At 40.7% G+C, this 18,712-nt stretch overlaps 1 protein-coding gene across 1 annotated transcript in view; it reads right to left on the minus strand.

The window, feature by feature from the left end:
- Positions 1 to 18,712, minus strand: part of RYR3 (ryanodine receptor 3) — a 557,273-nt gene that overhangs the window by 408,869 nt on the left and 129,692 nt on the right. Inside the window, exon 3 of the mRNA XM_059723007.1 lies at positions 1,919 to 2,026. Coding sequence (XP_059578990.1) covers positions 1,919 to 2,026 — 108 coding nt within the window. The remainder of the gene's footprint in view (positions 1 to 1,918; positions 2,027 to 18,712) is intronic.

Genomic DNA, 18,712 nt, shown 5'->3' on the forward strand with positions numbered 1-18,712 from the left:
GAACCTCTGAAGCATTTCAAAGGCATTTCAATTTTTACTTCTATCCAAAACCTATCATGTAGTAATTGATTGACTGAGATGGAAAACACTCTGATGGGAGGATTAGCTTCACTCTGAGCTTCTAGGCAAACTACAGTGTTAGACTATATTGTGATCCTTATTTAAGCATCCCATCACAGGTATCAGCAGCTTTGTCTGATATTGGTTGACTTAAGAGCCCAGATCAGAGGAGCCTATAGAGCTAGCCTCAAAGGACTAAAGCTGACCACAGCAGATATCTGATAGAAGTCCATTCACCTGTGGTTGACTGAAGGCACACCAACCTGTATCTGAATGCGGTACATAAGGTTTTGACTTAGATGAGAGTTTTGTCTTCCCCACCAGGCCGGCCACTGAGCAATAATACAGGATTGGTCATAATATGTGTACACCGTACACTATTCAGTTAATTTTATACTATTAATAAGATGTTGAATCTCTCCCTTAATGAGGTAAGAAGCCGTGTTACGAGGTTTCCAATAGTCCATGTCAGATAAACATAACTAAAGGTTACCAGGGTTTTTTGTTTTAAATTCCTAAACCCACAAGCATGAATTATGAACACTAGGGAATGAAGCCACATATTTGCTTTTCAAGGGAACACAAGCTGCTCCCTAAATATAATATGGCATGCAATTGAGTCATTTGGTATTGTTAACACACTAAACAAAGTTTACATGTTTATTACTTGAAAATATATTTGAATTTTCTCAAAGGAATTTTGATCAGATCACTCTATCAATCAGTCAAATTGAAAGGAATCTCTATCTAGGTTTGAGTTCAGGCCAATCTCTATGTAACTTATCCTTATCTAGTGCCAAATAAATGATTCGGTACTATTAATTCACTGCTGGAGCATAAAAGGAGAAAGAGATAGGCTGTGAAAGAATAAACCACAGTTTTTAAATTCAAATAGCTTTGTGAATAATAAATAATATATTTCTAAATTATGTTTACTTGCTGAATCTGATGACACTTCAATATGAAAATTCTTCTTTTACTTATTTCTGTGGTCCTGTGATGGCAGCGGTGATCTGACATTACCCCAATGATGCAAGAAAGGACTTGCAGCATTTACTTTTCCACATCATACTACATCATACTATTAATGTTATTTTAAAGAAGGTTTGTGTTGTAATCTATTTAGAGATGACAACACACAAATATAAACATTACAAACCATTTTCACTTAAGAACTCCTGCTCCCAAACCACAAATTAGGTATCTACAAGTAAGCTCTCTAAGAAACAATCCTTTAGATATTTATCTACAGGAAGAACCTTATATAAATGGTGGAAGTAAAGAATGTATCTAAATAAAATGATATCACCTTATTTAGATGACAAATGGAATGTCATTCCTAAGAGTTAACTTTACTCTAGTTCATTTAAAATTTAAAAAATATTGTTTCAAAACTTTTCAAAGTAAGCTTTTAGTTCAATGCAGTGCCCTCGAGTGCTTAGAGGTTGATGAATAGAAAGATTTTACTCTCTTGGTTTGTAATCGCTGATTTCTTAAGAATGCCACCCTTCAGATGCATGCAAACTAATGACTAGCAACTAGACTAAACCTATGAATACTCTTGTGCATCTTTCCACAGCCAGGTCAGTAGAAATTGCTCTTTAAAAAATATGCTTGTTTTTTCATTCACCCTCTAAACATAGGTTCAATACACCTGAGGCTCAATGCAATGAAACTATCCAGTTCATAAGGATGAGAAAGCAATATTACCAATGAATAAAAGGAAGATTAAAGGATCTACTACTCCTTATTCTGATGGCCCCTTCATTTTGAAATGCCTCGGATCAGGGCAAAAACATTAAAAAACAGTCCATATGTGAAAGCCCGATATTTCTGACTGTCAAAATAATTTACTTACCCCTTCACTGGCATTATCTCCTGTGTTAGCCAACATTTCTTGAAGCGCTCTGACAGAGAGGGACTGTTCCAGTACAAAATTACAGATGCAAAGATCTGGAGGAACATACTGCAGAAACAAAATAGACAAAGGATAAGAAGGATATGGAAGGCTAATTAAACAAAATGTTCAGCACAAGCACATACCCACATAATGACCATTAATTTTAAGGTGAAAATACATTTGTTTTTCATGTCCACATCAATTCTTGTATGACAACATTTTTCAATTATTTCCTGTTTTCAAATCACTCTGGTACTGTTAAAACAAGAGGTTTTCAGACTCAAAAAGCAAGATGGTCTCCCAGCACCCTTTAAGGATAGCGAGCTTTTTTTCCTAAAATATTTAATCATGCTAAGCTAGGGTGCCAAATATATGGCCTGTGGAGTCATGCCATTTGGCCTACTGGGATACCAGCATCGCTGGGTCTGGCGTGGCCTGCCACAGAATCCATGCCCCTCAGGGCCTGGTAGACACAGCAATCAGCAGCAGAGGGCAAGCAAGGGCTGATACAACCCCAGTCACCCTCCTGCCACCTTGCAGATTGCCACTGCCCTGGCCTTACTTCTCTGGTTGCTAACTCCTGCCATGTGCCCTCTGCTGGAGCTGGACCTGGACACGCCATGGTACAGGGCACATGGGGGTGGCAGCTCTGGCTCCATGGTGAGGGCTGGAGCTGTCACTGCATGCCCTGGGTTGGAACTGGAGCTGCTGCCACCGCTGCATAGAGGCCTGGGGCACAAGGTGAGTTTCACATCCCTGGGTTATGTCAGAAACATTTTTATTTTCTTGTGTCACTAGAAAACTAGACCAGGTCTACAATTTTACTTGACATTCTAGTCCTGTCGGTGCCACAGGAGATCAAGGGCTTTAAAAAGGCTTATCCTAATGTATTTCACCTCATAAACAAAACTCCAATTATAATATCAAAATGTCTGTATTTACTTAAGCATGATCTCTATGTTCTCTAAAGAAAGAGTGGATTATCTTTAGTCCATTAGTTATGGAACAGGAAAGAAGGGTTTGGTACCTTAAAACATTTGTGTGTTTTTAGCTGTTGGCATACATGTGCTCAAATACTTTACCTAGTAGTGTCCATTGGGGCCATTATGGCGCCATATCTGCCTGCCACCTCCCAAAGCATAAAAGAACAGAGAAAGGCCAAACTAAAGGGGGGCCTACCAGTTTTTTGAGATAAGCAATGCCTTAAGCTGATCTTAAGCTGATTGAAACCAGCAAGATTGTAAATGGCACTCAGTCCCACAAAATGATTGTTTACCTTTGTAAATCACTGTCGTCCCTTGTAAATAAGCACTGGATTTTTTAATTGCATCTCTTTGATCTATGGCACTGTGGGGATCTTAATCCTTCACTGAAATTCTTTAGGTCAGTTTAACAATAATAAGGGACTAACAACCATTCTATAATTCATGCATCAGTACAGGATCCAGACTGTAGCAGAGAGATAGTAGGTCATCAAACGTATCTCAGAAAACTATTGTTACAGTACTGTCAGCAATTGTTCTTTGAACGATTTTTTATGCCTTCCAGTTTAGTCAACAAGCAATTAATTGATATACACAAAGCAGTTTTTTAGAATTAACCTAACCAAAATGGATGCGAAACAAATGAGTCTATCATCTGATTTAGACATAGGTCAAAGATCTGACTATAACTGTGGTCAAGCATTCAAACAGGCTACATAGAGAATTTCCATCCTTGGAAGTTTTCAAGAGCAGGACAGACAGACATTTGTTTGTTTAGTCAAGTGTGATCCTGCTTTAAATAGGGAGCTAGATGAACTTGTGAGAACCTTTCTAGCCCTACTTTCTTAAGAGCTTATGATCATGTTAGGTAGAAACTGGGATAGGGGCTTATGGTAATTTTGTCCTTGTGGAAGACTGTGTACAGAAATATTATGATAAAAACAACAGTTTCCCAACCCTTCAGACTAATATAAACAGCGCTATAAGGTCTAATTTTAAGGTAATAATGTACAGGAAGCATGATACTGGAAGGTAAGGGGACACATCAACCTAGTTAAAACCATAATGACAACCCAAGGAGAAGTGGGTTCCCACAAAGTAGAAATTACAATATTTAGCCCCCTGAGAAACCTAGTTTTGCGTAAAAGAATATCAAACATCCCTGTGTACAAGAAAAAATGAGTTAAAATTGCTTCCACTATACTCTGAGAGAACTAAGGAATAATCCAGGTTTCTTCAAAGATATGGTCTCAAAATAAGCAAGTTACAAGTTTCCAGACAATGCGGTATCTCCTGAATTAAGAATCTTCCATTATTTCACTCCAATTAATTTTTTTTTTTTTTTTTTTTTTGCCTTGAGTTAGGATGCTGAGAACAGCAGTAGAACATCTTCTCTCAACATTTCTAGCCAGTATTCATGCCATGAGATGCAGAGAGATTGAGTCTGGACTAATATGTCCATTGTTCTGGGTACTGCTGTTGATACATGGGTAGGTTTAGTAGCAAAAATGCCAGGACCAGACAGGGGCTTGTCTACTTTTTCTCCAGAACCTCAGTATTACAGACATTGTCAAATAGTCAAACATTGAATAAGAAATGTGTCTTTGATGGAGATTTGGGGTTCACACTTCCCATGAAACAAGATATGACACAGACACTGATTATTTCATGAGCAAATAAAACTGTATCTGGTTGATCCCATTTGTGAAATATATTTCAGATGACAAAACCCTGATGGATCAATCGCGATCACATGAAACCTGCCTGCTTAGTGGTCTGTAACTCCAGAGATCATAGAGCTACTAAAGGTGTATTAGCTATGCAGAAATCCCACAAATAAATTGCTTGATACTCAGTGGACAAATGAGTACTCCCAAATCTATTCATATAAAACACTTCTCTGATATTGCCTGTCATAATATGGTTTTATATTGGATCATGGACAGAAGTATCAGGCAAGCTGATCCAAATGCCTATAGCTCCAAGACATGTGCAACTGCCTGACACTAAAATCCCTGAGTTTGATGTGGATCTGTTTATTCCTCACTCATGCTTGGAAGGATCTGAGACTAGAGTTTTTGTGGCACAGTTGGTATATTAGCACTCCCTTGCATACATGAATGGAGTACTTACACCAATTTAATGATGAAACAATTTCCTGGAGAATTTGTGCTGCCATGTTGATGGGTGCATGCTATAACAGGAGACAGATTTCAACCTGACTTGTGTTCAGTGGAGTCTAATGTACTTAGTTACTTACTGAAAGAGGCCATATCAGTGCATCTCAGTGCTTTCTAGGACCCAGATGACTACATTGATTTATTTCCAAGCTTCCATTAAAATAAAATAACTGGTTTTCCTGGGGGTGGGATAGGCAAGAAAAGGGAAAAGATCTATCAGAAGTGAGTCCATGTGTTCTTCAACCACACTGTTATGTAGGCGGTTTCAAGGTGTTTGCCAAACACACTGAGAAAGAAGAAAATGAAGGTCTTAGAAACAGGAGCTTCAAAAACTCCCCGAAGTTTCATTTGCTTTGTGGAGAGTAATAGAAAGGCTTAGGAGCCTGTCCATAGTGTTCTTGCTGTCTAAATGGTGGTGTAAATGCCTACAAACCTAAGGGTGACCTGCAAGTCATTCATGGGGGGCAGGGGTTTTTCCACTTAATGATGGACAAATCAGCACCCTGAAATTGGAGATCTTTTATTGTAACTTGCAAATCCCTGGAGATAGCCAAAGAACTGCAGTCATGAATAATTCTCCTTGTGCAGATTCCACAGATTTTGTGGCAGAGGCATGAATTGCTACCTAGAGGTTTTGACTTAAGCTAATTCCTACATCCTCATGGAGTTTAGATGTAAATTCCCCCACCTTATGCCACTTTAGTTGTACACAGGCAATGATGCCTTCGCTGGTACTTGATGTAGCAGTACAAGTCCAGATGCTTTTTTCCCCTGTAAGCATGACCTTGAATCTGGGTGCATCTGTCAAAAAACTGATGCAGAACTCAGTGCATGTAGAAATATTTGAAACCATAAGAGGATATCTAGGAACTTATGTTGGCATTTGTCAGAAGTCTTGTGCTGGCTTCATCAGATCCTTGCTGACTGGTATAGTCCATTTCTATGGCATTGAAGAATGAAACAAATTCAGAAGCTTCTAGAGCTTCTCACTGGGGATTTTCAGAGAATCTGCCACCGGACAAAACAAATCCCAAGAAGCCTTATACACGAAGAGTTAGAATGGGGTAGCAGTAGCCACATCTTTATCAGGCAATGAAGAAGAAATTGCAGCTGGAATGAAGTCAAACTTCTATTGATGTTTCTCATTAAGTACCAGTTGATATTGTTACTGAGACTTAATGTTAGGCCTTGGCAGGGACAAGTTTGCTGTACTCTATAGCATCTTATTGGAGGTTGGGGCCTACCTCAAGGATGAGTCATTGAGAAATTTCTTCTCATTAGGTGTTATCCCCAAAGGGTCCAAGATGACAAAGGTCAAGAGCCATAAGTAAAGAGAACATGGGGATAGGTAACATGGAGCCTGTACATTTTTGGGTCTGGATCTAGAATCCCTATCAAATGTGCATGGGATATAAACAAAATCAGAACTTTACTATACCCTGGAACTCACAAGAAGAAAGAGTCCTTATTAAGCCATGGAGCAGTGTTTATTTGGACCTGTGGATGGACTATAGAGAACTTGAACTATAGAGAGCAAGCAGTACACAACCCTGCCTTAAGAATAGATGCTAAATTTGTCAACATATCTCCACTGCTCCTAGTTTACTCTTAGTTTACAGCCATTCTCCACTCTCTTAAATGCTCATTGTTTTTACATATGCAATCTATTGTTTTATCTGGTACTTTGGCTTAGGCTGTTCTCACTTCTTTTATAGACCTGAAAGGCACTTTGTCCAATATCTCTTCTAACTATAGAGTTTGTTCAATGAAAGATATTACTAAGAAAACCTTGCTTCTCCACTATGTATGAAGATCACACAAACATAAAATAAAAGCTAGCAAAGCACAAGAAAGACATACGTGCACCAACTTTACATGGATAATTGGCCAGCTACATTATATTTAGCTGTGTACAAACCTACACACACACACACACAACCATATTTTTGGACACATTAGATATAGATGTCAGGCAGAGGCACAAGTCTGCCTATTACCAAGACGATGCCACTTCTGCCCATATATTTTGTAGGTATAGCTTAAAAAGTTCTCTAAAATTGTGACCCATAATTTTATTATAGCTAATACTATGAATATACACAAAGTCAATATGAATTATTAGTAACATGTTTATTATAAGTTGTTTCTTATGTTTACTTATGTTTCTACTATATACCTGCAAAACAGTCATGTTACATCTAAACACATAGACATTAGAAAGATGCATATAATCTATATACATAGGTAATACTCTAAAACAGAATCCATTTTTAAATAATTTCACTGTATTCTGTGAAAATAGTTGCTTATTAGGCTAGGCCTCTCTTGGTACTATGTAAACCAGTACAGCCTCTGCCATTGTCAGGTTGTTGGCAACTAAACTGGCACCTCCACCTAGGCTATACAAAGCAACTCAATGAACCTAGGAGGGTTGTTCCAGTATCTAAGCTGCCCCAACAGTCACAGTGCCCTTAGGACTGATTTACTAGACTATTAAAATAGTAAAATAAATAGAATTTTACTCTCTCACCCAGAAATTAACTTATTTTAGCTCAAACTAGCTTATATCATAAAAAATGTGCTTCATAAAATTTATGACCATGAAACTGATTTTAAAGTCAAAATATCACAATATTATACTGAACATGAAAAATGACATGTAAGTAGATACTATCTCATTTCCAAAGTATGATATGAGCAGAGAGCAAAGGCTCTGAGCAATTTCTGACATTTCATCACCATTTTAACACATTTAATTAAGTCTACCAGGGGGAATAGGTCACATAATTGTAAAAGATGATGAGTCTTTGTGCTTTCTCTCATTATAATGACTTCCATGATTATCCACAAACCTTCGTAATGATTCAGTCATTTTGATGTCCACACTGGGCTCAAACCAGCTTTTAATACAGGTTTTAATGCACGTTGAGCATAGAAACAAGACAAACTTTAAGATTACATTCAGAACTTATGCTAGGACTATGATTGGAAGTAAGGGAATGCAGTTTATAAAATAGTTTTAGCCACTAGATTGGATTGCATCTCCTGCATAATGCCAGTCTACAATAAAGAACTTAAATACTCATTAATTCTAGGACATACTAAAGTCAACTGAAAAATCTCCAAAGATTTCAGAAGGCATTGGATCTGCTTCTCAGTTGGCTGTATTTATCTTCGGAAATGTTATCTATCTAATCATGAGAGTACTAACATGTTTTTAAAATGCGTAATCATTCTTATGTATGGTGTGAATTCCTGTTTGCACAAGTAACAAACAAACACAGCACTATGTTAGTAAACCTAAATAGTACCTTAACGTATTCAACCAGAGCTGAGAGTTCTGTAGCTAATATTATACATGGAAAATTAATACAAATGTATAATTCTCTATGTACAGAATCTAATTATTAGGGGGATGTCTTAAATTCAAAGGCATCTTGGATTCAGGTAAATATGGTCTTAGATATCACATTACAATAATATCAACACTACTTCTATGCCTATATGCACCAAAAGAGTTTTATTACATTTCACCAAAGCACACAAGAATAATAAAAGAATAACAAGATGTGCAGAAGCTGTATGATTCATATAGCTCATTGCCTTTCTTAATCAGTCTAGAAGGCATAAAAGTTTTTTAATTGACCCAAAAGACAAGCAGGACTGTCAAAGTCCATTTGCTTGCAGTTCTCTATTTCCCAATTACTTAATTACTACAAGGTCTTTGCCTGAAAAGCCTCTGTATAACTCAGTCTGCACATAGCCCATTCCATGTATTTAACAAGTCCTCAAATAGAAAACAATTTAGTGAACTCTCTTCTTATTTAAAAATTTATAGTCTTCTCAAATGCAGATAATTTAACAGTTTTAAGTATTGTGTCTAATTCCTGAATGGTCAGAAATGCTTACTGAAACTAAGCATACCTGAGAATAGAGAAATCTAACAATCCTTTGGTACATAGCATATTTAAATGAAATAAATATATTTTTAACCATCAAACAGGATTCATAAAAAATGGTGACTTTTTCCATAAATAAATCAGATGTGCAGGACATAAAGCAGATTTTTTGTTTTAATTTTGTTAGTTAAATATTAAGTTTTCTGTTCAAAATGAATTGCTTAAAATGAAATCTGACTTTAATATAAAATATATTAAGGTGTAATGTATTATAATCTCTCAAAATGTTTAAATAAAAAATAAATATCAAACTCTGAGTTACAAGTTGCATGTTTTCTGGTGTGCAAAAAGAACAAGAGGAAGGATCCAATGACTATGCCACTAGTTGTAAGAGTGGAAAATTAATCACATGTATGGGGACATTTGACTCCAGGAGACATCACCATCTACCTTATCAGGATTAAATTCCAGTTGTTTTACTTGCTTGGTACAAATTGTGTAAAATATCTAGTAAATAACATTAATTATCTAGTAAATAACTAATATACATGTCCACTAAAAATATAAAATTAACAGGAATCATAGAATAATAAGTATACAGATGATCCATCATAGATCATAGAATTGAACGGGGTTATTGAATTATAGATTGAATTAAACAAACATCTACTAGGGTAGCTGCCCTAAATGGGGCAGTAGAAAAACAGCTGCCACCACAGCCACACAATCATGCCATTAGTAACTAGCATTTAAATCATGATTTAAATTGCCTTGATTTAAAATAATTTATCCTGATATGGAATACATATAAAAAGAGAGCTGAACATAACCATTGTCTTTCACAGGAAAGAGAAATGGGAATCAGGGCTACTGTGGCTGGGAGGAGGAGGTATGGACAGACTGGTATAAGGGAGGCTCTTCCATCAAGAAGGTGGACAGACGTAAGCAGAAATTTGGGAACTCTGACATTAGATGGTGGGTGGCCAAGAAACTGGCCTGTACAGGAATGAATCTATGCCAGAAGTGGGCAAAATACAGCCCCTGGACCACAACCAGCCCACCAGGCACTTTCATTCAGCCCACGGCACTCCGCAATGAACTGCACCTCACCCAGCTCTTCTGCCCATGAGGGTGGGAGGGAGGCACCCACATGTACAACCATCCAACAATACCCTATTGGGCTTTCCTCCCACACTCATGGGTGGAAGGGCTCTGCCCAGCCAGCAGCTTCCGGGAGAGGCTCCTGCTGCAGCCAGAACCTGCTCGCCCAGGGCAGCAGGTAGGGAAGCGGCAGGGCTGGTGGGGGAAGGGAGGGAGTTGCAGCTGTGTCGAAGCGGGAGCGCAGCATAGAGTCTGTGCCCAGAGGGACAGAGGGAGTGCAGAGCTCAGCTGGGCAGGGTGTGGGCATGAGGGTGAGGGGTGTAGGGACCTCCCACACACTCTCATAGCATGCAGACCCCACTGCCTGGCAGCAGCAGCAGCCAGGGAGGTCAGATCGCTCGTGCCCAATACAGACATGGCGGAGTGTGGGGACCTGCGCAGAAGGTGGGAAGGGGAAGCAGCAGGCTCCAGTGTGGGCTTCCCCTGCTGTGAGTGGTGGAGCTGCAGGCACGTGGTGCCAAGCCCCGGTGATAGGGCAGGCTCTGCTCCCTCCCCCATCACTGTCCGGAGCTCTGCCCGCATGAGGCATTAGCGCCCTGACCTCCCCCCCGCCTACTGCTCCTGCCAGGCAGTGGGGGCTGCACACCATGGGGGGGAGTGTGCAGGGGGTCCCTACTCTCCACACCCTGTCCCCACAACCCTCATCAACATATACATACACCCCAGCTTACCTTATTTCCCCCTACACAGCCACACTCTTACAACGCCCCCAGACAGTATAAGTGTGACACTTTATTCTTGAGTTAATATGAAATCCCTTCTGTATACAGTACACAATCACAAGTCATGACAAATTTCTTTTGTAACAAAATTAAAATATAGTAGGTGTTTGACTTCTAATGTACGATTTGGTTTTTTTTCTGGTTCTAAGATGGCATCCCCCCTCCTAAAAAGAATATTTGGGGGGGTGCAGCAAGGGGAAGGACTTCTGGTGGCACAGGTCAAGGGTTAGGGTGCAGACTTCTGGGCCCAATGTGGCAGCCAGGGGGTGGGGCAATTGTCAAAGGGCTGGACTACGTATGCAGCTGCCAGCAGCTCACCAAGCTTGTTAAGTGGTGCTCTGCCTGAAATAATTGCATGTCCCTGATCTATCCTCTCAGTGACAAGCACCTTACGCTCTGACCCTTTCCCAGCTTCTAAAACCTTCTGCAGTGGTTTTAGCTGCAGTGGTTCTAAAACCTTCTGCAGTGGTTTATCCTTCATTTTTCATCACTGATCCCCACACACCTTTGTTTAATTCTACAGTACTAATTAAAACCTACTCTTTACATTAAGTTCCTTGTGATCCCTCACACTATCCTGAGCATCAAGGACAATGTGGCTCCTCATACTGTGTTTATATAAGATAGTATGGTGGGTCACAAGTTTCAAGGAAAATAGAGAAAAATTCCTCAATGAATTTCCCCTGAGACTTTGTTCTTCAGGTACCCACAGAGGCAATTCCGAAGAGAATTTGGGAAGCCCACTACACCCTCTCCTTCCTCCCTCTCCTCCCTATGGCTGTCAGTGCCTGGGCAGTGAACTCTATGAGCACATTGGCTCAACAGAAGTAGGCTCTGCACAGCTCCAGCTAGAGCTGCCACTGTCACAGCACCAGAACCCAGGGGATGAACACTGCCACTGCTCCTCCATGCACACCCTTTGCCCAATGCTGAATTTGGTTAAACAGGAAAAGTGGGGAGCAGCAATGGCATTCACCCCTTAGGTTCTTGAGCCAAGTCAAAGCAACAGGGGGAGGGTGGTATATCTGTACCCACTATCCTGGCTTCTGGATCCTCCCAAAGGTGTTTGTATTGGCTGAAGCCAATGCAAATTTTAAAATCTGTGAATACAAAAAAGTTTACAAGCTTCGTATCAGTATGATATTTCTTGATGGAATTTCAAGGGTTTTTTATCACTTAGATTAAAAAAAAAAGTAAATAAGGAATTATATAACCCCCCCCAAAACCTTAATTTAACAGAATGCAGTTAAGATCGTGAAATTCAGCATTCCAACATATGCACTATGTAATACAGCCCCTTTTTTCTATTCATTATAAGAGTCTTTAATTACATGACACTTTTTTTTAAACACAATGCCCCTTCCTCATGCACTGCACAAGATGAACTTGCTATAAAGATAAGCCCTTCAGACACTGTATGTAGAGTAGGGTGACCACTTTTTTAAAATGTAAAGGCAGTACACATGTTTCTTCTTTCCACCCCTCTCCCCAGCTGAAGCATGGCTGGAGCAGAGTGGAGCAGAGCTGGGCAGGGGCAGGAGCCAATGCAGGTTCCCCACCCTGCTGCCTTTCTCCTGGGAGCATTGCACTGGCCCTGTGTCTTTTGCCTGGCAGCAGTGGGGGGCACAATTTCATGCCTCCACCACCCTGGCTGCTGCTGGGCAGGCAGGAGGTGCACAGCTGGATCAGGGCTCCTGGGGGAAGGGCAGCAAGGTAGGGAGCCCCAAGCCTGCAGCCCAGATCTGATCCCACCCCCATCATGCGCACAAATCTGTGGGGCATGTGCCCCCCATTCTCCCTCCCAGGGGGGATGTGAAGCAGTGGTGAACCACCCTCCCCTGCACCTGCTTGATAAGCCATTCATAGCTCTGTCCCACTCCCCACCCTGGTCCCCTGCAACACCCTGGCTGACCAGGACTCCCAGCCCCAAATCCCTGCCCCACTCCCTCCCTCACCATGGGGGCCTCAATCTGTCCCCCACTCCATGCCTCTTCCACCCCGCCATAGACTTATCTGCAGGCAGTTGCTCTCCACGCTGCCCAGTTCTTTCCTGGCAACGTGCATGTGCGCCAGAGGCCCAGCACCCAGTAGCCAGCAGCGGTGGTCCAGCAGCTGAGAGGAGCTGAGCCCTCAGTGTCCACAGCAGGGCACAGGGTTGGGAGAAGCCCAGCAGCATGGGAGAGGCCTGGAGAGGCACTCCAGCAGAGGAGACCCTATCGAGCTGTGCCCTGACCACCACCACCTGAGGGAGCATGAGTCATTGGGCCCTTGGGCCCCACAGGAAAAAAACATTTGGGGCGGGCAAACCCAGAGAAGGGGCTAGGTGAGCAGCCCCTCGCCTAGTCAAGGCCCAAAGGGGAGGGGCCGCTGGTGCTTCCTGGACACCCCCCAAGGGAACCCATTGAAAGAAAGACTATCTCTTGCCATGGGTCAGAGACTATATTAAGGGATAGATGTTATTAAGATTGTTCATGCTTGCACCTTATATTTTGTAATTGAAATGTTGTATTGTGATGTTGTAAATAGTGTTATTTAGGGTTTGACCTTGGTTATTGGTTAGTATTCACTCTGTAAATATATGTATACAATATTTAGTTTTATGTTTATGTATATTATAACTTAATAAATTGTATATAGTTAAGAACTTTGGGCTTGGGCTAACTCTATAGATGAAAGAGGGATCTGCTTAAATTCTGGCATCCCTCTCACAGCACCCCTCCTGCCTACCCATCCCATTCAATTGAGAATAGGGCACACCTTTGAGTGTACCCAGGTTACACATAAGTAAGACTTGGACTGGTTGGGAGAGGAGATTAGGATGGACATGTTAGAGAGGAAAAAGAGAGAGCTCAGGCTTCAGCATACAGGAAGTATCTATGCCCCTAGAGTATTCTTAGCCAAAATCTGTAAGAGAAACCAGGTTGTCTGAGTCGTGACATTCCTCTGATGTCAGTAAACAAATTGGAAAGTCAGTGACAAGGTAGGTGTCTTATTCTTCTAGTGCTGCTCCACACACTACTTCTATAACTATCAGTTACTCTGTGAGCTCAAGTGCAGTGGATCAGACTTCAGAAAGGCCTTCGATACTGTATCCCACCCATACTGGTGAACAAGTTAAGAGGCTGTGACTTGGATGACTACACAGTCCGGTGGGTGGCAAATTGGCTAGAGGGTCGTACCCAGAGAGTCGTGGTGGATGGGTCGGTATCAACCTGGAAGGACGTGGGCAGTGGGGTCCCACAAGGCTCGGTCCTTCGACTGATACTCTTCAATGTCTTCATCAGTAACTTGGACGAGGGAGTGCAGTGTACTCTGTCCAAGTTTGCAGATGACACAAAGCTATGGGGAGAAGTGGACACATTGGAGGGCAAGGAACAACTACAGGCAGACCTGGACAGGTTGGACAAATGGGCAGAAAACAATAGAATGTGATTTAACAAGGAGAAATGCAAAGTGCTGCACCTAGGGAGGAAAAATGTCCAGCACACCTACTGCCTAGGAAATGATCTGCTTGGTAGCATGGAAGCGAAAAGGGATCTTGGAGTCCTAGTGGACTCCAAGATGAACATGAGTCGGCAGTGTGACAAAGTCATCAGCAAAGCTAATTGCACGTTATCATGCATCAACAGATGCATGACAAACAGAACCAAGGAGGTGATACTTCCCCTCTATCGGACACTGGTCAGACCGCAGTTGGAATACTGCATGCAGTTTTGGGCGCCACACTTCAAGAGGGATGTGGATAACCTGGAGAGGATCCAGAGAAGGGCCACTCATATGGTTAAGGGCTTGCAGGCCAAGCCCTACGAGGACAGACTGGGGCACCTGGACCTCTTCAGCCTCCACAAGAGAGGACTGAGAGACGACCTTATGGCTGCCTATAAATTCATCATGGGGGCACAGAAGGGAATAGGTGAGGCTCTACTCACCAAGGCACCCCATGAGGTTACAAGAAATAATGGCCATAAGCTAGCAGAGAGCAGATTTAGACTGGACATTAGGAAGAACTTCTTCACAGTGAGAGTGGCCAATATCTGGAATGGGCTCCCAAGGGAGGTGGTGCTCTCCCCTACCCTGGGGATCTTCAAGAGGAGGTTAGATGGGCATCTGGCTAGGGTCATCTGAACCCAGCACTCTTTCTTGCCTATGCCGGGGGTCGGACTCAATGATCTATTGAGGTCCCTTCTGACCCTAACATCTATGAATCTATATTACAAGCTTGGTGTCAGTATATTTCTTGATGGAATTTCAAGTTCTTTTTCCACTTACCCTTTTTTTCCCCTAAAAGGAAATAAGAAATTATGCAAAAAGAAACCCCCATCTCTAAACACTTTAATTTAAAAGGATTCAGTTAAAATCATGAAGTTGTTTTCCAACATATGCACAATGTAATGCAGCCCCCTTTTTCTTCTCATTATAATAAAGCTTTAAATTACATCACACTTTTTAACATGACGCTCCTTCCTCATCCAGTGCACAAGATGAACTTGCTATAAAGATGGATCAAAGTTATACATCAAAGGGAAATATCAAATATTGGACCTTTGCTTCATTTGCTGCTTTGAAGAGCTTTCATACTTTTCAAGCATCCTAAATTAATGGAAACTTTGGCTTTAATCTCTCAGTGTCTTAATTCCCAGTTTTGACATGATGATTAATATAGCATTCCTCACTCAAAAGGGTGTTATGATAATAAATTTAGGTTTATGAAACACTCAGTACTGTACCATGAAAACAACAGAAAACTTCATGAGGAAATGTAAGGTTTCTCTTCAGAGCATGATTTGACTATCATACAGTTAATAAAGTACTAGGTCACACATAGAACAAATACTGAACAGCAGTTGCCCATTAAAAGTGAGCACCTTCTGTGCACTGAATGAGGCAGGGGTCCTCTGGTAAGAAAAACATGGCATGGGATTATTTTTTTTTAAGTGTCTTAAAGAATATGCACAAGGGGATTGAATGGTGTGACTGCAAGCACAGAAATGAGTATTACCAAGTAAACAAAGAAATGCAGACAGATGGCCTTTTTGACCATAAGACCAAAAATATTAGGTTTTCATTCTGCTCATGTAACAGAAAATTAGCCAAAGTGTAACAGAAGAGTACAGAAAAAAAAATCTTTATTATAAGCCAATGTAATGCATATGCTTACTGCACTCTGATAGACAAAATCAGCCCAAAATCAGTTAATCCCTAATATCAAGCCTGTTCACTTTATATTGCATAGGAAAAGTATAGTGCTGTACCCCCTTAAAAATACAGAAGGATTCACATGGCAGAGCCTACTTCTGATGATCTTTGCACTGCAAAGCATACAGGCCCTTCATATCCTACAACGTTGAGATTAAGTTATTCTTCCTGTTTTGGAATTTGTATCCATTTTTTTGCATATTTGTAACATTCATACATTTACCCAGAGAACAGGGTGAGCTATTATATAAGAAATAATTTCATATAATAACTTAAATAAAATCAGTATAAAGAATGGATTTCAAAAGCTTTATCAGTCAAACCATAATATTGTCCCTTGATCTTTCTACACTAAATGTTTTTCAACTGAATTAACTTGAAAATTCATTAAACAGGGATGCTGTCTTGTTAAGGGATTTTTTGGCAGATCACTCTAAAACCTTACAGTGCATATCAATCACTGATTGCTTTACACAGCTCATAGAAAAAAGTAAAAATATGTTAATCTATTAATTTTTAATTGAGGCTAGTATTAAATTAACGTATAACTATTAAGTGCATGCTATTTTAACAGGCAAGGTTCTTTGGGTAGATGTGATATCTTTTATTAAACCAACTGACTAGTTTGACAAAAGTTCTTAGCAAGCTTTTGGGCACAATCACCCTTCTTCAGGCATAGGAAGTCTCTGCTGTTCAGAGACTCCAAGGAATGAAGAAGCTAAAAGTGTGACAGGATGTCAGTGAGAATGTAAATAGGTGGAAATTAGGAAAACAAAAAGGTAGAGCAGGGAAGGGAGGAGGAAAAAAAGCGGGGGGGGGGGGGTGGAGAATCAAAGGTGAGTAAGGGAGACTCTACAGTAGTAGTAATTCAAGGTAGAAAAGAGGCTGACTGAAAAAGTAAATACCTGGAAATTAGAAAGACAAAGGGCAGAAATAGAGGGGAGGAGAGGGCAGGAAGGGGTGGGGGGAAGAAAAGTGTAAGAGGTCAGGTCTGGCAGGTATCTGGTGAATCTGATCGGGTAAATTAGATGTTAAAAGATGTATTTTAACAATACATGTTATATTGCAACAGAGTTTTATATAAAGGGTAAAAAATATGCATATATTTGTGTTTTATTCTGAATAATGGAATAGCAGCTTTGCTATCAAAAACTTTTGGCAGAGGAAAGCAGGGCAGATGCTTTCAAGTTCTGCAGTGTGGAAACCTTTATGAATATAAACAAGTCATTAGTACTTTGATAATGGGCATCAACTCTACTTCCAAATCAGATACCAAAGACCACAAAATCATATATCCACTCACCACTTCAAAACACTTCATTATGTATGAGAATAAACTACTGTGCTAATTTCCTATGTATATACATTTTGGGTAAAAGGCTCCTTTTGTGAGCTGAACAGTGTAAACTATTGTCATGTTTTTCTAACATGGCTTCCCACTTGTTTACCTTTTTTACATAAAACAACAACATTAAGACCTACAGTACTTGGTGGATTTCCTATTATGTATTCCACTATTAATCTTAACATTTTTAAAAATAAATATAAGGATTTGGGGACCAAAACCAAAAGTAAAGACGGAACCTTGCTCAATGTAGCTTGGTCTGAAAACAAGCCAAAAGACTTGTTAAAAGCAAGCAAGATAAATGTTTCAATTAGCAAGCGTCTCTCTAGTCATGTTGATTCCTTTATTTTCCATGAACAAAGAGCAGTGCCATAGTCTGCCAAGAGCTTATACATATCTTTGCCTTCATTTCTAAGCATGTTAAATATAAATACTAAAATACAGGGAAGGAAATCAGCATATGGATGCAGGCATTTTCTCCAAATGCTCCAAATGTTTGCAGTAACTGAATTTGGACAAATACTCTGAACAGCACTGCTGATTCAGAGTATTCTGAAAAACATATTCAGCAGATATTGCATTGAGTGCACTGATCAGTGTGTCACTATTTCTAAGTGGAGTACATAGTACTAGCTGACTACTCAGCCATGACACAAGCGCAACAGACTTGCAAATGAGCCTCTCCAGCTTCTACTGTATGCATTGGGTATCATACAGAGGTCCCAAGTACATTGTACTGTTATGCAGATATAACAAGGAGATGGTTACTTCCCAAAAGAGCATATTTTCTTGGACCTGACATTTTTCAAGCATTTTTGTGGGCCACTATAGAAAAGGGAAAAAATTCTGGAAATTTGCCTTTGGTGTGACCTCTCAGAAAAAGACTCCACTTTATACTCTTCCTAGGCACATACAGTTGTTTCTGCACCTCGTCTACATTCAAGACACTCACGTTAAGCTGTGTGAATGTAGACCAGGAGCAGCATGGACAGGCATACACTAATCCTGTGATCTGCATAGGGAAACTAGAGTAAGTAACTTAGGTGGTGGTGTTGGGGGTTGGGGAAGCTAGTGGGCCATGAGGAGGGTTTGGCAGCTCCAGAAGAAGGGCTGGCAGGATGGGAGGTGGGGGCTTGTCCTCCAGGGGTAGGTGTTGAGAGGACTAAAAATAACCCATTCATGGGTGGGGTGGTAGGAAGAGTGCAGCCCTAGGGCTTGGGTGAATAGCTGGGCTTTCCCAACCCTGAGGCTGCACTCTAAATGTGT

This window comes from Alligator mississippiensis, chromosome 2 (genome assembly GCF_030867095.1).
Source record: "Alligator mississippiensis isolate rAllMis1 chromosome 2, rAllMis1, whole genome shotgun sequence".
Lineage (NCBI taxonomy): Eukaryota > Metazoa > Chordata > Crocodylia > Alligatoridae > Alligator > Alligator mississippiensis.